This window comes from Drosophila willistoni, chromosome 3R (genome assembly GCF_018902025.1).
Source record: "Drosophila willistoni isolate 14030-0811.24 chromosome 3R, UCI_dwil_1.1, whole genome shotgun sequence".
NCBI classification, from domain to species: Eukaryota; Metazoa; Arthropoda; class Insecta; order Diptera; family Drosophilidae; genus Drosophila; species Drosophila willistoni.
This window is the reverse complement of record NC_061086.1, coordinates 13,186,813-13,211,597: the sequence shown is the minus strand read 5'-3', so window position 1 is coordinate 13,211,597 and position 24,785 is coordinate 13,186,813. Positions and strand designations below refer to the sequence as shown.

General features: G+C 36.9%; 1 protein-coding gene across 1 annotated transcript; it reads right to left on the bottom strand.

Moving 5' to 3' along the window:
- Positions 1 to 20,994: 20,994 nt before the first annotated feature.
- On the bottom strand, positions 20,995 to 21,798 carry LOC6651388. Its single transcript, XM_023180795.2, has one exon. It carries the CDS (start codon positions 21,670 to 21,672, stop codon positions 21,064 to 21,066), a length of 609 nt encoding a protein of 202 aa, XP_023036563.1. The 5' UTR covers positions 21,673 to 21,798; the 3' UTR covers positions 20,995 to 21,063.
- Positions 21,799 to 24,785: the final 2,987 nt, after the last annotated feature.

The window sequence follows — 24,785 nt, the reverse complement described above, 5'->3', positions numbered from 1 at the left end:
CGAACGGCATACGGGCAGCAGGCAACATGCAGGCGGGGGGCTGCGGGCAATGGGGCAACAACAGCAACTGAAAAATCTTTTGCAGTTTTTAGTTTTTTCTCTCGAATTTTTTTTCCCTTTATTTTTCTCTCTCATTTTTGTGTTGCACAAAAATTTATGCACGCGGCTGCTGGCTAATTTGCCACAGCAGCAGCAACAGCAACAGCAACAACAGCAGCAGCAGCAACAACAGCAGGCAATGGAAATTGTTGATGTGCAAAAAGAGTAAAACTTGAATTCGCGTGTGTTTCTTTTTGTTTTTGGTTTTTTGTCTTGTAAATGCCATAAATTAGTTTGTGTCAACAGCTGGAAAAGCGGAATTAAGCATATTTATTTTTTACAAATATATTTTTCCATATTTTTTTATTTCTTTCTTTTGTTGATTCGCTTTTTCTTATTGCAAAATTTATTTTTGCGAAAAATGTTGCTTTTAAATCAATTTATTATTTAATGTCCGTTGGTCGATAACTTGATTTGTTGTTGCTGCCACAGCCACACTGAAGGTCGCTGCTGTCAATGTGTGTGTGTGTGTGTGTGTGAGAGAGAGACTGTGTGGGTTGTGGCATCCCACTGGTAAAAGGATTTCAGACATTTGCAAAAATGTTTTATGAAATTCAAACAAAGGATGCAAAGTACAATTAAGAAGGATGCAAAGTACAATTAGAAAAATTAATGTATGAAAAGCCTTAACAAAATGACAAAAAAAATGAAATAAAAAATGAAAAAAGAAATAACAGAAAACATCAAATACCAAATGAAATTGTTTACTTAAAAGTAAACTCAATTCTATGTTGTTTTCATACCGATTGATTATTTGAAATTGTTAAAAATAAAACAATTTTAAGATGAAATATTTTTTTCACTTCTCAAGGTCTCAGGAATGGAATTTATTTGACAACAGATTACCCCATAAAGCGCATAGACGACATAAATAAAATTCCTAAAACGAATAAAGAAAAACAATAAATTTCGGGTAATTGTAAAAGTTTTACAGTTTAGCGGAGAATATTATAGAAATATGTTTTCGACGGATTGGGGCTATAAAATACAAGGACTAGAGCAGAAAAAGCGCATAAAAAGGAATCAATGGCCATGGCTTATTCACTGGACACTTCCAGGCATGGAAATCTACACAAGGATAGGGATACCAAGTGAGGGGCATTGGCGAGGGAAATCCCACAAAATGCTCAAACAACAATAGAAAATAAATTAAATTTGTTACAAGCATATTTCGCAATTCCATCCCCCTCCCACACTCGGCAACGATTCCTCTGGCATTCTGTCCCTGTCTTGCCCTGTGGTTGTCCTGTTCGAGCATTTTATATGGACTTATTATATATCATTTTATGTATGCCGTGGGCGGAATGTTACATAAAACTCATTTTATGGCCAACAAAAGCGGAAGAGGCGACACTCAACGAGCGAGGCAAGGTAGGGGAAAGGCAAAAAGGATTGCGGTTGGGTGGGTCCTGCCAAATGCAACTATTTTTTGGCTGCCAAAGTCAAATTGCCTCAAAGGAGGCAAAAAGCAAAAAAATGGAAACGAAAGCAATGAAATGGGGAAAAATAGCAGCAGAAGCAGCAACAGCAGAGATAACAAAATTCTGGGGAGGCTTTAAAAACGTTTTCGTCTGCCCCAGACGACCAGACGACTACGACGACTACGAAGGACACATGGGAGTCAAAGGGGGCCGGAGAGGGAAAAAGAAAGAAACAGAGAGAGACAGAGGGTAGGACCACCCAAACCCAAGCAAAACGCACACACAGACAGAGACACTCAAGTTGAACCTAACGACATAATAAAACCGGCATTTTTATGCATGTCTGAGTAACTTCATGAGCCAGACCAACCAGGCAGGCAGGCAGGCAACCATCCAACCAGCCAGCCAGCCAGGATATGCTGTAGTATCCCCCTACCTTCCCTTTGGTCACCTTACCCTGCTTCTGTTTCGTTTCCAATGTGCAGCCTGTTGTTGTTTTGTTTCAGGTTCATTGGAAACTCCTGTGGGTTCGCCTCCAAGCGACAGAGAGAGTGAGAGATTCTGCGCAATCTCTCTTCCTCTCGATGATGATGGGTCTCTTTATTCAGCTGATATCCTGATTCTGCGCACTGGTCGGGCGTGTCACAGGAGTTGAAAACAAAACAACAAAAAGAAAATGAAAAGGAAATAAAAAGAATGAAATGAGTCGCATTTTGGGAAGGTCGTTCTGAACAGTTGTAAAATGAAATGGCACAGCTGGAGCTGACAGTTGGCGAGAGAAGGACAGAGACAAAGAAAGAGAGAGAGGGAAAGAGCAAGAGAGTGAGATAGAGAAAGAGTGAACGAGTGAGAAAGACATATTTAAGTAGTAGATATATGTATGTAGAAGAGGGTCACACACATTTATGCAACGAGGCGAGGCGTCGACCGGCATGTAATTAACTTAAGCCGAACAGTCCTGGATCCTGTCCGATGGCAATGACGATGTCGAGATGTCGTATGTCGATTTGGACGATTCCAGACTCATACAATCAGATTCAGACTTAATGCCCATAGTCTGAGTCGGACTGAGTAAATTGACAGAGAGTGTAAAAGAGAAGGATATAAGCTGTGTGAGAAAGATAGAAAGAGAGACAGTATATGTAGGCAGTAAAGGCAAGTTACTTCTTTTTATAGATGTATATATGTATGTACATACATACAAGTCGAGGTCGTTTGCCGGCACTTGCTCAAACATAGCGCAAATGAGGCAAAGTACATACTTATACATCTCTCTCTCTATATATCACTTATATTCCTACTATATAGTATATAGACATATATGTATGTGACTAGCATATGTGTGAGCTCAGCTTAACAACAAAAGTGCCAGGCACATTTGCACAATGTTCCTACAGTTGTTGCTATTGCTTTTGCTGCCGCTGTTAGAACATATGCTGCATATTCTCCATAGAGAATTGTGCAAGCAATTTAAAAAAAATATATATGTATATATATCAACAGAGGTAAAAAGGAGGCAAAAACAACACAAAAACACTTGCGACAACAATGCCTCTGAGTAGAAATATAATAGGAGAAAAAGTATAGGAAAACGTTGAGCAGAGGAAGAGCAGGAGCAGGACCGAAAGCCTTTACATAACCCAGCCCAAGAAGCCCTCAAACCTCAAGATCCCCAGCAAAACTTGTAAGAGGTGAACAATTGCTTAAAGCAAATGCAAAAGAAAAGTTCCAAGAACTACCAAAGGCATTGCCAAGAAAATCATACAAAACATTTAGGAATCTTTTTCTTAAATTTAATTTCAAGTTTGGCATATTTCTAGCAAGGACATTTTCTAGGTGACTTTAATTTTGCAATGAAATTTTACTAGATTAAAGGGTTGAACTAAGTTTTATCTTTTCGAAAGCTTTTCTCGGCTTTACATTAGGATCTTTTGTGAGTTCTTTTATGAACCAACCAAGTGAAGAAAAAGTCATAAAAGATTACACAGGCCAATAACCCATTTTAAGCTGTCTCTCTCTTTAATATCTCTCAACTCAGACCCACGCAATTAATTTTCGTATTGCACCCTGTTCAGTAGTCTCAAAAAAGGGTTCGGATAATTACACGTGTTGTTCCATATATTTTGTAGCAGCTGATGAGTAATTTCATGTATTCAAATTTCATTAGTTTCCATGGGGCATGTAGTTTGATCCATCGAACATAATGGTGAGTAGTTTAAATAGAGAATTTGCAAGGCAGAGTTCATAGAGTAGGTATAAATTCTAACATGTCATGCTTTACATACATATATTAGGAATTCCCCCTCGTTCGTAGTTCATTTCATATCCATCGAACCATATGGCATATGCTTTCAATTCCAATCACACCTTTTTTTTTCTCGTTGGGCTTTAATTGAAAATTGCTGTCATGAAAGAGAAGAAATACTTCCATAAACTACAATTCTTCAGAAACGGCTTGAACAATCAAATGTATTGTGTGTTGGTGTGTGTGTGTTTGTGTGTGTGTGTGTGTGTGTCTGTGTGTGTGTGTGTGTGTGTGAGTATAATATAAATTTCACATAACAATTGTACCAATATGCATAACAATGAAGAGTTCCAGTTTCGATACCTCCCCTTTTGGGTCCGTTGCTTTGGTCCCTTCGTTCCATCGTTTTCTTCTCCTTATCGATGTCTGGAGGTCGAACAAAGAAGACAAGTGTTCCGGTAGAGCCCAAACGAACCGAAACGAGCTGACAACAACAACGAACGAAAAGATATAATAAAACTGTCTTAGGCGAATGGAAAAACTATTGTCTGAAATTTGTTAAGTATGTGTATAAATCAAAAATTTTATGAATTTTGTATATCTGAATTTGAAATTTGAAATTTGGAATTTTGTATGCATTCAGTCTCTTGTGTTGAAGTTGAGTAGCACAAGAATTTTTGAGTGCCGGCTGGCACTTCAAATAACCCGCAACCTTTCCACCTCCTTCTCCCCTTTGCCTATCTATGTGTGTGTGTGTGTGTGTATTCAAGTAAAACAAACAATATAAACTTGAGCAAAAACGCTTCGTTGCATATTAAATTAATTACACACAGAACGAGAAGGATAAAGTAGGCAGGAACAGAAGAAGGTGGTACCCAGGACGGGGCCAGAAACAAGCCTGTCCCTTAGCCAGCCAGTCAGTCCGTCAGTCAGTCAGTCCGACTGTCTGACAACCCCTTGAAGATTGTTTTCTTCTTGCCAAAGGGGCTAAACTTTTTTTGCTTCCCCTTTTTTTTTTGTTTTTTTTTATTGTTTTTTCTTTATTTTGCACAAAAGGCGAGTTAAGCTTTTGTGACTGCTGCTGCATTGGTTAGGTGATGTTGAGGATGACTGAGGGGTGGCCTGGCCAAGGGGTTACGGGAGGAGGGAAGCTGCCAAGGCGACAGCTGACAGCCCAACAACTCATGCACAGTGAAAACTGAAGGCATAATTTATGCCTTCAAAGTGGATTGTTCAAAAGAAAACTTGGAACATTTTTCCCCTGAACAAAAAAAAAGAAGCAAAAACAACGCAGGCAACACTAAGAAATGGAACGTCCTGTGTCTGCCCCCCCTCACCATTCCACCATTCCACCATTCGCCTAACTCGGATGCGTCTGATGCTCTCTGTCAACAGTGAGAACAATAAAGTCCCAAAAACAAGATGAATAGGTCGAGCATACAGCTCTTACATCAGCGACTTTCAAATGCTCTTCATTTGAATGGAAACTCAATTGAGCGTTAAGGCTCTTTAGAAGGAAATCGTTATTTTAGTCAATCGATTTACATACATCAAATAGAAGCTGCTTCAAAAAACTGAAAACTTTTAATGGATCTGCCTGAACTGAATATATTGATATATTCAGTTGAATCTGACTTTGACTCATTGCTAAGGGAAAATTAAACTGATGGATAGATCGAATATGCATAGAGAAATTCTTTCCCACTTTTCTTTTGCAACTTCGTTGAGATAAGCTAGCAACTTCGAGCAAACATTTGAGATTCCAACTGAAACATTGAAATGCAGCTAAAATTTTGGAAAAACAAAGACCAAGCGGTTTGTTTTCCTTTATCTTTGTAGTTCTTTTGCTCTTTTTTTCTGGTTCGGTGTATGCCTTTTTTGGTCATGACAAAACCTAAAACTGAAAATGTATAACAAAGCACCCGTGAACTCAAAACCTCAAATGTCTGACCTAAACTAAGAACCAGCAGTAAAAAAAATCTAAAACTCATTCATTTCTCGCTTTCGCATGGCCAGCAGAAGGAAGAAGATTTCCTTGAACTGGGTGAGATAGGGTTGGGCGGTGGTGAAGGTGATGGGGGATATAGAATGGGCAGAGAGTCTTGCCATGAATGGGCTAAACTCACGCACAGTGCCTGAAAAGGTTGTCCCGAGGCCAAAAACAAACAAAAAGGGGACCAAGCCAAATTCTATTTTAACTACATACATATTTTGACTTTTTTATGGGTTTCTCGACTTGCTTTGCTTTTGGTTTGTTTTTTTTTCTTTCTGGCTCTTTATGGCGAAATATTGTATATTTATTAATATATAATCTTTTTTTAAAACGAACATGAGAACTGGCCACATGGCCAAGATGGAATTGAAGATGGGATGATGATAATGATGAGCTCACAATGGACCGCAACTTGGTCATTGAAAATGAAGCAGTAAAAGTTGTAATAGATATACACAAGAGCTCTTGAGCCCTATCTTTCTCTATGTTTGTTTTGTCTGTCTATCTTCTATCTTCTTCTACCTTTCTGTCTATTGTGGATACAAATTTTGTACAAGTTCAAATCGGTTTCTAGGAAATCCAACCTAGTTAGTGAATTTGAGCTGACTGAACCGAAAAATGTTTTTCTTCTTTTTCTATTTTGTATTTTTCTTTTTTCGGTTGCTTAGTTGTGCAGAAAAGGCAGATTACTGGCCATATGAGCAGGGATTGTTGTTGTTGTTATTCTTCTTGCTCTTCTCGTTTTTCTTGTTGTTTTAATAACTAGAAGCAAAAAAATAAAAAAAAAGAAAATAAAACTAAAACCAGCCAACAAGAAAAATTGTTGTTGTTTTGCTGTTTTCTGCGAAACATAAATTATGCTGTATTTTTATGAGAAGAACATGTCAGACAACGAACTGACTGATAAACATTTTTTCAAATGAACGCTCTAAATCTGGGAATTCGAATTACGAAACAAAAGATGCCAAACATGATTAGGTCAGGTCAGGGTAAAACAAAAAGAGATTATGAAACAATATGAAATAATTCTACTCAATATATTGCCAACATGAAAACAAGTTAGTTAGAATTTTGAAACTTGTCTAACTGATCAAGTTAATAAACAACTAAACTAATCAAGAAAATTTAAAAACCCTTTAAATTTTCAGTTAATTTTAGTTATATTGTTAACATAATTAAAATATCAACTGGTTTATTTTAAATGTATGCAATCTATTTAAAGAACTTAAATTAAATTTATAATTTTGTCCAGTTTGATATATCGATAAACTAAAAATAAACATATAAAATACTCTTTACTTAAACTTTACGCATATTTTTGGCTTCTTTTCTCGAATATTAACACATTGAAATAAGTTTTAAAATTTAAATTGTTGTTTGTTTATGGCATGGTTCATTCTGTTTTCAATATTAAAGAATTTTGGACACATATAAGTACATAAGTTTTCGATTTTGCAAACCAATTTTCTAATGTTGGCTGAACAAAACCATAATACAATGCAAAAACTGCAAATAAATAACGAATTACCAACAAATAGCTCTTCAAACCTCTTATCACCTTACTCACTTATCACATTAATATAATTCAAGCTTAAGTCACAGCTACTTGAGTCATTCTCCTAATCAGTTTAGTATAATTTGGAAATCTTTTCGAAATGAATGTACAGAATTTCTTTCTGTTTGGGTTCTCCTTCCCGTTCTCCTTTTTTGATGACCAAGGTCAAGTAAATAGGTGAAAATGAAGTATTTTTGCATCATGTATTCGCTTATAGGATTGCATAGTCCCAGATCCAAAACAAAAGATGTGTGCATCCTTTTACTACGGTAGCGGGAAAACTCCTTAAGCCTACATTATCAAATTGAAGGAACATATCAAGGCATTGGAACAGTAAGATGCAGATAGAGAAAACCAAAATATTGAACTTTAAAAAAAAAATTATAAATACTGATCTTAAGACTAGTCAATTAACAACAGAAAATTACCAGATTGAGGATTTATGGAATCCAATGCCGAATATTGATAAATTCATCGCAAAAGACCGCCTGAAAATATAACAAACCGATGGAGGAGAATGCAAAATCACAATCTGAAGTAGAGGAAAACTTAAAAAGAGAAATAGAAAAATTTTAACGAAATTTTGGAAATACCAACGTAAATTTTCAAACGACTTACGAATAAAATCAAAATGAAATAAAAGGAAAATTTAACCGAGAAATACAAATACAAGTTAAATTTGAATCTTATATGGTGCAATTTGTTACTTTGTTATCAATGCACCTATAAATTGGTAATTTTACTTACCAATTGACCCTAGAATTTATTTAACATACAATCAATTAAATTACTTTAAATTCAATGGTTGGAATCAACTAATTATTATGTAAAACTGAAAAATTTGAAAAAGTAAAAATGTTAAATCTACTCGTGTTAGAAATAAAACCTTCAAAAATATTGCAATAATGAGACAAATTTGAAATTTATTTGTAGTTGTATCTTATTACTTAACTACGATTGGTCTAATATAGACTTCTATCTCATTTTCTCTAACAAGTGTAAGTGAATTTTGAAGTCTGTCTCTTTTCTTAGGTTACTCATTTTTAACTTTACGTGGGACATTGTAAACTAAAATTAGACCCCATAATAAGTATTCACATTATTGATCGGTATCAACAGCTTATCAATTTTATGAATTGCTATAGCAATGAGAAAATATATTCAACTGATATCAAATCTGAACAGTTGTGAAGCACTAAGAATACAGAAGAGCTGATTGATTATGCAAACCTTTCAGCGTCGGAAGCCAATGCCCAAATAAAACTTGTAGAAAAACCATTGCAAAGAAATGTTAATGAGAACAGATTCACAGAAAAAAAAAAAGATCGAATAAGTAAAGGAAGGTCTTAAACTGTTGCCCATTGTTGGAAAATGGAAAAAACTGAAACGCACAATTCAATTGAAACATTGTTACTATGTGGCCAAGGGAAATGCCAAGCAGACACAGGCCAGGGGTTCGTTTTGGCATTGTCTTTGCCCCTCCTCTCCCGCTGGCTCGGACTTGACTGGCTTACCTTTCAAATTGATGAACAACAACAAAAGCCAGGGCGAACAAAGGAAAACCAAAGTATAGAAAAATATAAGACTTTCAAAGTTTTCAAAGCCGTGTGCAACGTGTGTTTTCTATACACAATCTTTTTTCTTCTTCTTCTTCTTCATTTTCTGTTTCTTTTCTTTTTGCGAAATTAATGAACTATTCAAATGTCAAAGGATCTGGGAAAGACGATGACGATGTCGTCGACGGCTTTGGTGATGGGATGGTCTGGGGATGGGGATGGCGATGAACCAAGTTCCAGTTGGTGACAATAAAAAAACAAAAAAGAGAAGAAAAAAACGAGTCCACACAAAAAGAAAGAAAGAAATCCATAAAAGATTTTGTTGCCTCGAAGTCGTTTTATGAGTCCGTGTCGGCGGAACCTCTGCTGCATTTATACAAAATTCAAAAAGCAATTTACAAAAGGCAAAAACGTGAAAGGCGATACGCTTGCCCAGAGCCAGAGTCGAACAGGCTGCGGAGGCTGAGATGAGACTTTTCCTCTCTCTAAGTGCCCACTAAAGGATGCGAAATGAAGGGTCATGGTGGAGAAGGGAAAGTTAGGGGGACGCTGAGGCCATGCGAATCCGGAACAGAGCAGACCAGACCGGACAGCAGCAGGTCCTCTTCATCAGTTGCTCTACTCTCGGCCTGTAAATGAGCCGTCTACTGACATTTGTGTCTTTTTTTTCTTTTGCTGTACTCTCCTTTTTCGTTGGTGTTTTTTCTTTTTATTATCATTGCGTTTTATAGACAGTTTTACGAGCTAACGAAAGTGGTTCTGAGGCCAAGATAATGCCGTATGCCGACATATTTGGGTTTTACGATCAGCATTCGTGTTCGCCTGCTTCTTGCCAATGCGGATTGGCTGAATTGTAAATCACACACACACACACACTTGCCTATGGGGGCCACAGTGAATGTGGCACGGATAATGGAAAGGGTAGGGGAGCTCCAACTCCGGCTGACTTTGACTGGGCGAGACGACAACAGAGACAGAGACAGAGTGAAGAATTATTGCCCCACATTGATGGCCCCCACATGGAATATATATTAGCGTGTCTGTTAAATTGTTTTTAGTTGCCGACCATCCGACAACAACGTTGTCGACGATGCGTCTGCAAATGAGCCATTGTTATAACCGATTGTGAGAAGGGGTGACGGGGTGACGGGGGAGGTAGGGGTAACAAGGGTCCATTGTAGGGTAGAGGAGTACTTAAGTGTTGGCATTAAAGCGCTTTAAATGCCGCTACTTATGTATGCGCAAATGTGCATATGGTACACACACACACACACACACACACACACACATATATATATACTCTATATGTATGCATCTTTCTATCTGGGTGCAAACTCATTCGCCCTCTACTCTCTGTCTGAGGTCTGCTAAGTTTGCATTTGCGAAATGGTTTCATGCATTTGTAAAAGATACATAAAGTGTGTGATTGCAAGGGTGAAAGATGTGGAGGAGGAGTGCGCCAGGGGGCTGGTCACTGGAATGGGTAATGGTTTTCATCTTTTGTTGCAAATTACTTTTACAAAAGTAAGTACATAGTCATTAAACCACATAAAATGTAACCAAAATCATTAAGTTTTAATGAATAACCTATCTACGTATATTTGGCAGACATAGTCTGATAACTCTGTCTTAATAATTTACTAATAAAATGTTCTTTCTAAATGTTGAAGACAATAAAACAAAAGTAAGAAAATAATGTCACGAATGTGTATCCAAACGTCTACAGTATTAAATTTTATCCACATAAAGTTACTCTGGATTGACTATTTAGAACTATTTCAGATTTTGCGGGCAAATCTTATAACTCTAGAGTCTAGACATTAGGTTAATATTGACGCATAATGGAAAACTATTCACTTTCTGTATCATGTTATCGTATGAGTGTTAGTTTAAGACGTTTTAGTTTAATACATCATTTCCATTGTTATAAACATGGGATTAGGGGATAAAAATTGGTTCTTATCTCAAGTAAAGGATAATAAAAGTTGTGAGTTGGGCTGTGCCTTGAGAATGTGTGTATATATTTTGACAAAGGTAAGTAACCATATAGAAAGGTGTAAAGTTTTGCATTTAGTTTTTTACATGAAAGTTTAAACCTCAACTTTTCTCCTGAGCCCCTGCCATCTTCTTTTAGTTCTCACTCAATATTTAACTGATGACTTCCCTAAACGCCAAGAACCTGGCTCATGTTGTGGGCCTATTTACCATTTTATTTTATATTTTTTCTTTCTGTTATACGCTATATAAGTGTAAAACTTTTGCCTCAAGTCATTCACTTTGGCTTTAGTCAACACAATTTATCACCAAGGTGAGACGAAGTGCGGTTTCTGCTCTCACCGAATATGGCATAGACTCAATCGAAAGCCGCGCCACATCAATCACAGAGCCTCTGACAAGGCACCTAAATACAATATAACTACAGACATTGTTAAGATTGTACATGGAGACATACATACATATACAATAATATACATATATGTATAAGGTGAGATGCCAGTTGCCCGAGACGATTTTAATCTTGAATAAGCTACCGACTTAACAAATACATACCCACAATATATAATAAGTCTATTTGTGTGTGTATGTGTACTGTGTGCATTACATTAAACTTAATTAGTATTTTAAAGTTGATTCGTAGAGGAAGCCAATTTGGCGGGAGAAGAGTTGGCTCATGCCATGTCGGATCTGTGGGAATATTCAGCTACTTTGGAGACCGGAGACCAGAGACCGGAGGCCGGCCTGATTAATGATGCATTTTGTTAAGCAATTTTATGCATAAATTTTTGTGGCCATAAATTACGAACTAAAATACATATATATAAAATAAATTGTAAAATATGCAAAAAGGTCGACAGCAGATTGATTTTGATGTGGACTTTTGATTTCGGATTTGTCATTCGTATTGAAAGAAATTTGCAAACCTGATATGCTTGAGGCCAACAACAACAACAACAACAACAGCAACCCAAAAAAAAAACTTGCTTTGAAATTCTAATGAAAAGTGTTTTGGGTTTTTTATTTTTTATTTTACTTTTTGATTTTAATTGAAATAACTTGCGAAAATTTCCTTTGAATTTATGGCAACGACTTATAATTCCCATTTATTTTTGTATTTTTTGTTTTATTTTTTCCTTGTAATGAGTTTTATTTTTATTACTTTGAACGTGTTGAGTGTCCCATCAGATGGTAGAGGAAAGAGGAGAGGTTACGCAGGAGACGAAGGGGTCCATTAATAAGTGACTCAGAGGCAGCAATTAATTTTCAAAGTGCCAGTCGCTTTGATGAGGTTGAAAGTTGTTGATAATGACGATGAAGAAGATGAGAAACGAAAGAGGAAGAAGCAGCAGAAGATGCTGCCAGTTTGATGTGCATTTTAATTAGAAATCACCAGAGGGGCCACAGAGGGGAACTCACCCTGCCTAAGTCAGCAAGGTAAATGACATTAAAAATACATGCCGCACAATTAGCAGATGCTTACTAAACATTTGCATTTATACATTATTTTTTTTTGCTGGAGAAAATGATTATGAATGCGGTTAAGATGCCAAATAAAGGGGGACGGGATTGCGAGGGCAGACAGAGGGCTAAGTGAGTTGATAATAATAATGACAAGAACTTTGGCTGGGAGTTAAAGACATAAGAAAATTCGAGTAAGAAAAAATGTTGTTTTCCCATTACCCCAAAGAAAATCCCATCCCATTGCCATTAAGCCAATGGAGGACAGATTTTTGGTTTGGATCAAATGAGATTTTTGCCCTTGGAGACCTATGATAAATTTCATACAATTCATTACAGTTGAAAGAATTATAAAGGGGGAAACTTTAATTTAAAATCTAACAAGAAAAAAGTTAGGTATAAAAATGAAGATGAAAATATTTTGCGGAAACGTTTTATTTATTTCACTTGAAACACTGAAGAATGCAGAAACAAAGAACTATAAACATTTATAAGCAAATTGCAATAAATGTGAGGTGATTAATTAAACTAATAAAACTTTTCCAAGTCTTTTTCGTGAGTTTCGTTTCGTTTATCAGTTTGTTTGAATTATCTGAAATTATTTTCTTTATAAGTGGCGCACTGCAACGGAAGCTGTCAACTAGTCTAAGCAAAAACACACATGGCAAGTCGTAAAAAAATTTGTCTATATTCTTTTTGGAATATATAGCAATCTAGTACGTACATATATATAGTTTTTGTCTATGCTCTTTATCTGGCCGAGCAAAGCATGTGCTCTAATGCCAAACGAATGTCTGTTACTTTTCAGTTTGCTTCGGGGGGGTTCGCATATTTGATTTTTGCCCCATTCTTTTTGGCACTTGGGAATGATTTGTAGCGTCAGCGAATGGTGAACGAGTCTTGGACTGCTGCTGCTACTGCTGGGGGCCATAGTCGGCGGACAAAGAAGAAAGCCAAAGCCAAAAGCCATGTGCGATGTGCCATGTGTGGGCGGCCAGTCGTCGTCGTTGTCGTCGTCTGTCCAGTCGCTACTGGCCCACACAAACCAGCCAGTGGGTGGTGGCGGTGGGAGAAGGAAGCAAGAGAGGAGAGGAGTAGCAGTAGTAGTAGCAAGCATATCTTGTTTGTAGTTTAGCACAATTTTTATTCCATCTTGACTGCTGATAAACTCTGGGACAGGCATAACGTGGGCTTGGTATTTGTGACAAATGCGTGCGAAAATAAATTCTCTTCTTTTTCTGTTCATTTTGTTTTCTGTGTGTTCGAATGCAGCCACACCCCAGACATGGAGATAGAATCGTAATGGCCATAACCAATGGCGGGTCCAGAGGCAAAGACAGACGCTTCTTGGCTCTTTTAATTGCTCAATGCTTAATTTGTCATTAGCCTTTGACTTTGCCCTGGGTCTGGGTCTTGGATCTTGGGCCTTAGGTCTGGGTCTCTCATTCATCTCGTTGGCTGCTTTGACTTGGACGCAAGACTCAACTCAACTGAAGTCGACTTTTTGCGCTTTTGTTCAATTTCCTTTGCAATTAGTTATGGCAAGCTGAAAAAGTTCCAGCAATGCCCCTTTTTGCATGGTTTCCTGCTGCTTTTATCGACTCTGCCTGTCTATTGCAATTTTCTTTCACAACTAAACAACTTTTCCCTCACTCAAGTTACGTGCTCGGTTTTTACTTCTCTATCGTTCTGTTCCGTTGTGCAATGAATTTTTATCTGCCTTTGGGTTTTTTTTTTCTTTTCTCCTTTTCTTTTTGGGTTGCCTAATTCTTTTTTATGTAAGTACACAGTTTTCTGCCCCGGCTCTGCAGATATACATACGTACGTTTAGCTGATGCGGATGTACTTATTATACATCTGTCTGACGCAAAGTATCTGACAGATACTTTAATCGTTCAGCAGAATTTCCGAATATTAAAGTGTGTGTCTTGCCATTAGCTTCAGCTGCTGTTTGTTGTTTTCTGTGTTACCTGCTTTAACTATCCCACAGGTGATTGATCATGCTTGAAATGTAGACAATGCAGATCTATGAGATACGCGCGACAATTTTTAGTAGACGAGTATTTCGTGTGAAAACTACCTGCGTTTCCAGGGCAATTTTCAGCTTGCCAGCTTCCCAGAGTATTTCAATCGGAGCTCCGACCTTATCAAGCGGAACCGCATTACACATTTCAGTTTTCCGCCCTGCTAACCATTTACAGCCATTTACAATAGTTGTGCAAAAAGTCCTTGTACCCAGAAAATGCACCCTGCCAGTTGTTTGCCATCCATTCCTTTATATCGTTCGTTTCAATGCCGTTGCTAATTTAACACGAAACCATGACCAATTTGAAGTCGGATAAGATATATTCATCTCTGATATAGAGAGTATTCACCTTTTCTCTCTTTGGACTGTCTTGTGTAGTTTTACTTTTACAAGAATTTATAATTTGTTAGAGCAAATAAACTTCATCATAGCCGAAGTCCATTTAACGTACATTATTTCATTTTGGGCCAAGCTCTAAATCCTTTTACTTTGCACTTTTTCCTTCCGTTTTCCTTTTTTACGTAGCTTTTCTTTTATGCCTTTTCAGGCCGCAGTCATCTGCAGTTCATAAGCAGTTCACTCAAAGCCAGGCAAATGGAGATATATATATAGTCAAGGCCTTAAATTGCAAACTATATAAAGTTGTAAGCATAATTTTTGTTAAATTCCCATTTATTATAATAACCACAGATCCGCCCGAAAGCAGAAAACAATGCGGGTCACTTGAATAAGTTATGCCAATGAATTTGTATAGTTTCTTTTGTCTGTGGCCATATTCAAGCGTGGTTCATTGTTCCATACAGACTACACCCCAAATGCCCCCATGTGCTTAAAGCATTTTTCTTGTTTTTTGCATGAACCATTAAATTCTCTCTCTTTTTTCCATTTTTTCCATTTTTCCATTTTTCCATTTTTTTTTTTGTTCAGTTCCGCTGCTGCTGTTTCGCCTCATTTTCATTTGCTGCTGATGAATGACAGGCCATTGAGAATGCTCCGTGTGCCACCCTTACCCACCCGCCGTTTCTGGAACAGCGGCCCCAACATCGACCGTAACCTTCCATCTCTTTCCCTCTACATATCTTTCTTTCTCTCTCTTTCTCTCTATGCTGTTATTATGGAATATTTAATGTGCGAAATTAAGTGTTTGTTATATCAATAGGAATTATTTCATCAAAATTAAGTAGCACATCAATTATTCTATATACATATATACGTTGTATGTGTGTGTGTGTGTCGCTATCAAGGTTAACAGTATGGCAACAGTTGGCTGACATGATGGCGCACAAGAAAATCCACTAAAACCCACAAATATCAGAATTTATAGCCTTAGGCAAATATTCTATATTAAGCCAAACGCATTCTCTCACAAAGCTTAAAGACTTTAAAATGTCTAATCCCTTTCAAAAAAATGTGTGGGAATGTAAAAAGTCTTCACAGAATATACTAGAACAGCATAAAAAATGTTATAAAAACTGCATAAATAGAAAGACAATTTTTTGAAAAACTATGGAAGCATCTTAAATGACGAAGTAACTAATATAAAAGTTAATCCAAGCGCTATTCTGATTAGTTTTCCAAGTGGTTTTCTGTATATTTCCTAAAGAAAATATACATCGATTTAAATTATTGGTTAGAAACATTGTAAAGATTTGGTTCTTTTTTTCTATCCTCTACCCTTGTTTACTTAGTAATAATCCGCCCCCAAAAGTAAAGTACTAGTTATAAATAACGTTTAGCGATAACAGTCGATGGGGGATAATTTCAGTGTTCAAATAGTTATCAGAACTTTATATGGCAAAATCTATCAGTGACTGAACATAAACTATAAATAAAAGTTAAACACCAGGGAAGGCGGAGGAGGCAGGAGGCAGCGGAAATAAGCTATAAGGCCGACGAGCCCATTTTCTTTATCGGCAATGACGACGACGACGGCGACATCGACATACTTAACAAGAATTATCAATTAAATGTTTGTGGAGAGACCCAAGTGAAGTCAAGCTGCAATGTCAATAAAAACGAAAAACAAATAAATACAGTGATTGCGATGTGGGGTAACTCTGAAGAGGGGAAAAACACGTAGGGAAACTAATAAGAAAACAACATTTTTAATTGACCTTTTGGGCATAAACTGGAAAAGAGGGGGAGGAGAGACTTTCGCGCCATAATAAATTAATTATGCAGACGGAGACGATGCCTTCAACGGATCTCTTAATGGATTCCACTTGGCCATTGCGTGGAATTTGCGGATTTTCCATATTTTTATCATCTCTTTCTTATTTTTGCAGTTTTTCACGAGTTGATGAGGCGACAGGAAAATGTCATAAAGAAATGGTAAAGTTACTTGGTTTGGAAGTGGAGCAATGTCGTGCCAGATAAGCAAAATGAAAGAAAGAAAGAAGGAAAAACAGAAACAAAAACAATAAAAATAAAAAAAAAAGCTGAGCAACAACCGCAAGACCAAGTGAAGTCGTAGTAGCATCGTGGTAACCCAAATGTGTGACCAGCAAGCTCTCTCATTCAGCCATTCGTGGTGTTCCATTGCCATGTGCACAACGTGACCAGACCAGACCAGACCAGGCCCGACCAGACCCGGCCAGACCGACAACATGTGTGCGTGCCAAGCCAAAGCAGCAGAAGCGACATGATTACGACAATGCAATGGCAACATATTGGAACCGACTACAAAAATGCCCTGCAAACAAATTCTCAACTTCCTTTGGAATAACAATCGACATAAAGTGTATTTTTTTTTTATTATGGTAAAATTAAAAATGACTAAAAACACATGGCTCTTTTGTTTATGTACTAACATCTACATACCATATTTAGTGACTCTATCTTATGAAAAGAGTAAAATGAGAAAACAAAGTGACTGCATTTAAGTTTATCTGCTCCTTTTCGGATTTCTCTTACCCCGCATCAAATGACGGCTGCTGCACGCTCTTGTGTAACCTTTTAATCCGTTTTGTAAGCAGAACGTAACGCACGTTTGCAACAAAATGCAACAGCAATAACAACGACAACAACAACAACACCAACAACAACAACAACAACAACGACAACGGAAACAAGCTGCACACAATGCACATCCACAATAGCCAAAGGCAGTGGATAGCGAAGAGGATTTTCCATAGCAGCCAATCCCAGATCAGACCAACACGGTAAGGCATGGCATGGCATGGCATGGGATGGGATGGGATGGGATGGCACGGCGCAGTGCAAGGCAGGGAAGGGCAGGGCAGGGCAGGGCAGGGCAGGCCAACCCATTGTTGCTGCTTTTTGCGAATTGTTTGCGGATAAATGCTCGAAATTGGTATAAATGATGGAATTACATTGTTTGAGGTCGCCCACCAGACAGAAACGGAGGCAGCCAGACGCAGCAAAAGAGGAAACACCGACAGACAAAACGACGAACAGAAGTGAGATTCATGTTATTTTGCTTCTTTTTTTTTTTTTTTCTTTCGTGCCTCTTTTGGTATTTTGGAAATTGCTTTCCGTTGTATTACTTTTTTTCTACTTCTTTTTTTTGCTCTTCTGTTATCGAACTAATTAATGTAGAATGAAACTAGCAATTACCTTTCAAAAAAAAAAAAAAAACAAAATTTTCATAGCGGTTTCTGTGGGCTCTAGGCCTCTACATTGGGTCTTCTTTTTCTTCAGGAAGAAGAAGAAGAATCACAAAACTAACGGACATAACTAACAAACTATCTGACGGCAAACAATGGACACATTTTTCTCCTTCATTGATTTTAGAAGCAATGCAAATCGTTAGATAGGAATAGACCGCAACGGATTCCATAAATAACTGGTAAAGTTAGCTAAAATCTATAATTTCTGGAATATTTTTTCCAGATTTGCTACGGTTTGTTACGGTAAATTGTGTTAAGTAAGTACCTTAAAGAGGCTAAGGCTCATTTATCATAAATCGTTCAAGATACAACTTTGTTGTGAAAATCATTGCTGAAGCAGCTGAACGAAAAAAATTTCTCCTATAGCAACAGCGTGAGAAGTAAAATCAAAAAATCTATTTTAATAGCAAAAATCTATAAACCTTATAATAAATCATAAACTTTCATAAATTAAAGAGGTCCTAGGGCCTAGGCTATCAGAAGGGAAGGGCTGCTTCTCCCCCTTAGAGGACTATTTATTCATTTTCAGAAGAATTTATATGATTTAAGATTTTATTTTTCTGATACTTTTGCTTTTAATTTTAATTAACTTAGTTCAAGTCATTTATTCATTAATTTTTGTGGAATTTAAATCATAATGTAAAATTCAAAATTCTTTTCTGGAACGGCTGCCCCTCCTAATTTGAATCCTGGCTTCATCCTTGTTTAAAATCAAATATATGTACATATATATATCTTATTTTATGTACTAATCGTCTTTATAGTCTTAGAAACCTTTTTTAAATTTAATAAATGGCAACTAAAGACATTTTAAGCCTCTAGAAGCAATTTTTGAAAATCATTAAGTGAAAATGAAATGTAGTTTCCCATTATAAGCTCTGATGTTTTACCATCCATTAGAATTAGCCATGGACTCATAATAGATGGGTTTTAATCTAATAGATGCCAACTCATCCTACGTCAAATTTAACAAATTAATATGCACGAATAACAAGAAACCTTTCACCCCGCCCACTGCTACATATTTGCTTCTCTCAGCATGTCCCTTTTTGGACATTTCCATTCAAAATGGCATCAATATTTAATTTATGCCGCCAATATTAATCAATTAGTGTGTGGACAACAAACAGCACTTATGGTCGGCGTCTCTGTTGTGTTGTCTGATTGGCAAAATTTCTAGTATGGGGTGAATCGGGGGATGCCAGAATGAAGAATCGAGGATGGAGGCCACCCACCCCCTCTCTAAGCTAGGGCGACAGAGTAAAAGTCCTGAACAAATGTTGCCGCCTTACAACAAAGGCAACAAGCAAATCCAATAATACAATTTATTATCAATGCCAGGCTAGACCGTGAGTGGGTGAGAATGAAAGGGAGGGCCAGCTATGTAGCTACCCCTAAAAGCAGTGGGCGGAATCATAAATAATGCCACAAAACGACACAAAAGAAGGTGGTCTGGGACAAAGGGCAAGAGGGTGGTAGTGGAGCCATGTGACGCAACATATTTTCATATCAAATTAAAAAGGGCCATCAGAAAGGGGCAGAAAGAAAAAGATGTAAATACAGAGAGCGAGCGAGAGAGAAAGGCCAAGTGAAATGTGTGCGGCACATGCAACGAACGCCACACGAATTAAATTCTAATTAGGTTTTAATTAAAGCTTATTAATTCAATTATAATGCCCAGGCGTAAATAATATGAAATTTGTGCACTAATTAAAAAGGCGAAACGAATTATGTCAAAAGCCAACTTGAGATTAGGCGGAGACTCAGACGGCTCACGCCTTTGGTGCCATGTGCCAAGTGCATTGGATTGTGCAAGCAGCCAAAAGAAAAGCAGAGAAAATGAAAAAAAAAGCAAAAAAACTGGCACAAATGTCACGCAGTAGCAGACCAAAAATGAGATACGGATACGTCAGAAACCGCACATATATGTATATGTGTGTATGATGTATCTATATCTTACAGAAGATTACGTTACCAGCGCTTTTTTTTCTCCTCGGTCTTTTCTTTGGTGCAACAACAAACAAAACAAATGCTTGTGCTAAAAAGCAAACAGCCGCTATTGCCAGTTACAGATATAAATACAGTCACAGATACAGATACAGATGCAGATACATATACAGATACGGTTACGATAACTATGCCTGGGCGACGAGTCGTCATTGTGTATCTCAAAGATACGCATAAGGCTGGCTGCCAGCAGAGCCCGCAGCGGCTATTAAGGGGCGTTTCATTTTATGTTTCATTTGCGCCGACAACAGCAACAACAACGTTGCTGATGACGACAAAATGATAATGACTTGGACGACGACAACGACGACGACGACGGGCTAGCTACCTGTATGAATGAGTCGACGATGAGGCGCACACACCAGGCAAGAGGTGAGGAGAAACTACTCCGGCCTGGCCCGGCATGCAATGAATGGCTGCTGCTGTTGCTGTGTAGTTTTCTGTAGTTTTTTTTTTTCTCTGCCTGTTTTTTTTTTGTTTAACTTGCTCCCCAGCAAGTTTAAAAGCCAAGTTAGGTTGGCCCCGGCGCATGACTAACAGTGTTGGGGCGCAACAACAACAACAACCACAACATCGTCATAGCGCAGCTTGTCGTATCATCGGGGACGTTGTCGTGCAACTGTAGAAAAAAAAAAACATTAAGAAAAAATAGTTTCAATATTATAGTAGGTAAATATTGTATACTCTTTAAGTAGACTAAACCATCTTTATCTTGGTCCATTTGCAAGTATTGTTTCTTTAGTTTTTTGATCTGGGAAACTGCCAAATAACTTGTTACGTTTGTATTTCCTCAAATTAGGCCAAAAGTGAAATGAAGGAAGCGACTAAGCTCATCTATTAAAAGGACTATACAATATTTCTTCCTTCTTCTTAATTCTTTTCTTTAAATAACCAAATTATGATATTAAACTTCAATGTGAAGTTCAACTTTTAATCAAACTAATATTTTCCAGTTTACTTATAATTAGAGAAGATTGTCAGCTTAAGGTCAAGTGAAAAAAACATTGTTTATATTAGATAAATGTCAATTTTAATTAACAAATTGGTATAACTATTCGATTACAGTAGGATACATTCTATTTTTTGCTGTGCCATTTTATCAGATGATCAGCAAATGCTATTTCCATTTCCCGAGATCTGTCATTATCCAAACAAAACGAAAACGCTAGAAATCCTCTTTTACCCCCAAAAGTATTTGGACGACCATCAAGTAAAATGCTCATTCCAGGTGTAATGATAGAAGCATCTATAAACTCGTTGGATTTTGTTAGAAGACGTTTTAAACTTCCCGACGTTATTCTGTCTCCTAGGGTGGAGGTCTCTTCGCTAAGCGAAGCAATTTGCTTATGCTTTTCGATGTTTGCGGGGATGCTTACTTCCAAGGAGGCGGTGCCATCGTCTAGGATATATTTATAGTATCTGCTATTATGGCTACCTCGGTCGGCCACAAAGGCATGAACAATGCAAGTCTCAAAGTGCCAATTGCCAGTGATGAAGACATGTTGTCGATCCGGATCCTGTTTGGAGCGGCTTATGTCGCTCAAAGTCAAAGGTATTCCCTTATGAATTGTGGGTCCGGCACTCTGTAGGACTTTAGTTGCATTTTCGGATTTAGGAGATGTTGGTTTACAAATGATAAAGTTATCTAGTTTGTCCTCCAAATCGTCCTGGTTCTCATCGGCCATCCTTAGTTAAAATTTTTTTTTTCGTTACTCAGTAGAATTCTCTATAATTTCTGATGACAGTAGATTACGGCTGGGGTATATTGAAGTTAGTTTAATGTGTTAGGCAGTGTTAGATAATACAAAGATAAGTTTATCGATAAAAGTCATGACAGTGGTAAGAAATTACTTCAGCTGTATTATCAGAGTAACTTCATTCGTCCGGTTAGGGTATCTAAACAAGGGGGAACAGCAATATAACAACATTTACGAAAATCCGCATATGTATAAATAATCTGATAAGAGAAACGAGTTTGACGCTTCAAATAAATGATTGCCCGATCTGCTCTCCTGTGGCCATTGTGCGAGAGCCTCTGTGTTTGTGTGTGTTTCTTCTTTGGATCTATCTCTATCTATGGCAACGTTGCCTTCCATGTTTGAGGTTGTTTGTTTTGTTGGCTATTTCACTATTTCTTCGTTTATTTTGTTTATTTTTTTTCTTTTTCTTCTCTTTATTATCTGCTTACAGGCATCTGGCGACGACCTTTTGGGTATTCGCATTTATGTGCAATTAATTTTATCTGCAACTCTGCAAAACGCCCCCACATTGACACGTTGTAGTGAAGGAGGCCAAAAGGGGGTAGTATCTAGACTAAATTCTATTTAAAATCCAAGCTGGTGGCCAATTGACATTTGCCGCAGACAAACACAAACACTCACACACGGACACACAGACACAAGAGCCATAAAAGACACCAAAAAAGACGAGACAACATGTCATAAGCCACAGAGACATCGTACATGTGGCAAACGCAACAAGGGGGCGTACATAAAGGCCCGGGCCAGGGAAGGGAAGGGAGAGAGAACAAGGCAATGAGCTGGTGTGGTGGCCTTGCAGCTAATTTCATTTGACTGACAATCATTTGTTCATGTGATGTAGTTGATATATTGAATGTTTGTCTGTACAGAGGACAGGGGCAGCCAGAGAGACCGACCAGAAGACACTTGAAATAAGTGCAAAAACATGTTTATCAAAGAGAACTTGAAAGGCTCGATAGACTCGGACGGGGAGCACTGACTGTACCACACCACTCCACTTCACCCTCCCCTTCCCTCATCATTCTGAACAACACAGACATTCCCGCCCCTCTATGCAATATTAATGAAAATTCCATTCACATTGGAAACCAATCTAATCACTGAATTTTTAAAGCCATGCTGGGCTTCTATTACGAATTTTTGGCGAGAAATGAGATCATTTTACAATTTATCAATTCAAATAATTTAAATACCAACAAATATAACAAAAATACAAAACTAATTTATATTTGTATAGAAAACCAAAACCTTAGGATTTTATTACCAACAAAATCATTTGACAATTTCATTCAAGAAACCACATACATACATACATATTTCAGATAAATTTGCATATGAATCTATGTCAAGCAACAAAATTTTTGAGCCGATATTGCTTGGCAACAAAAGGCAATATAATAATCAAATAACCAAACTATATATATGTATATATACATATATTTATGAGCAATTAAAATACACTGTGCGAATAAGTTAATAGGTAAAAGTTTATGTGGAATTATCTACAAAACTATTATACAAAACTAACTGATTTTGCATTTCAATATTTAAAACTATTAATCTGTTTTAAAATGTAATGCAGAATACCAAAAAGTTGTCATAAAAATTTGTTTTTAGCAGGTAAAAACAAGTGAAATGATTTGATTGTATAAGTCCTAAAATTACTTAGAAATATATAGATATTTGAAATGGATTTCAATGAAAGTTAACGACGTTGTGTGAAAATTCATTATGTTGTGAGATTGATTTTATGGATATTAAATGAATTCTATGGAAATTAAATAGAATGACGCATTATCACAATAATTTGCTGAACTTCTATTTAATTGAATTTAATAACTGAGTGATAATGGAATGGAAGTAGTATATTTACAAAGAAATTGTCTGTCAGTTTTACTTTGGTTTGAGTCCATATTTGGTTCTTATGAATTTTGAAACAAATTTAATATTAACTTATTTATTGATTATTAATTAATAATATTTTAATTGTTCATCTTTACTTTAGGTTAATTTTTGTATCTTTTTTAAGAATTTATACCACGAAATTATAATCGATATTAAAACTTGTTTAGTTTGTTAAATTCAAAATAAATTTTCTCTTCGTGTATGAAAACTAAACATTTTTTACAAAAATTATATAAAAAATGCATATCATAAACGGAAAATCAGTCAGACAATTAACGAGCATTAAATACATATTTCCTCAAATTATAAAAAACCTTCACACACATACACAGACACTCAGAGAGACTGACGAGGTAAAATAAATACATAAAAAATAATGTACTGTGACTTCAAGGGAGAGATGATAAAAGGCAACGAAAAGGAAAATGAAACAACAATAGCAACAAAATGGCAAGCAAGACTAAATGAGGCGCAACTACTTAGACCGACAAAGACAAACAAACCAAATGACTTTAAGTAGACTCTGAGGAAGAGAGAGAGCGAGAGACAGGGTAAAACCTCACAAAAAGAGACGGAAAATTTGCTAGCAAAGAAGTTGCCATAATAATGACATAAATAAAGCTAAAGCTAATGATTGCTATAATGCGATAAGACCAGAAACGTGGAAAAGCCAAAGGCATAAACATAAACCGTACCATGGTCCAGTACCGAAGTTTACATACCCTGCAAAATAAAAAGCTCTCTGTGTTTTTGTAAATGACAAGCAGAGAATCAGACTCTGAACCAGTAAAAATATCTAGGAAAAGTTTGTTTACTGCTTTGAGTTTTGTTGTTTATGCCCTCCCATGGACGAGGTGTATAACAAATGAACAGTAGGAGTAGCAACAAAAGAAAAATTGTATGGAAAAACTTTGATTGCCTGCCTAGAGACAGAGAGAGAGAGAATGAATGAAATGTCATGACTTTGCTTTTGGACTCAATTTTATTTCTGTTTTTTTTTGGAAATCATTAGAAATGGCAAACAATTCTGCAGGTTCCAATCACTGCTGCTGTTGTTGTTACTATTATTGCTGCTGCTGTTGTTGTAGTTGTGATTAATGAACTTCAATTAAAAGCCACAAAAAAAAAAAGAA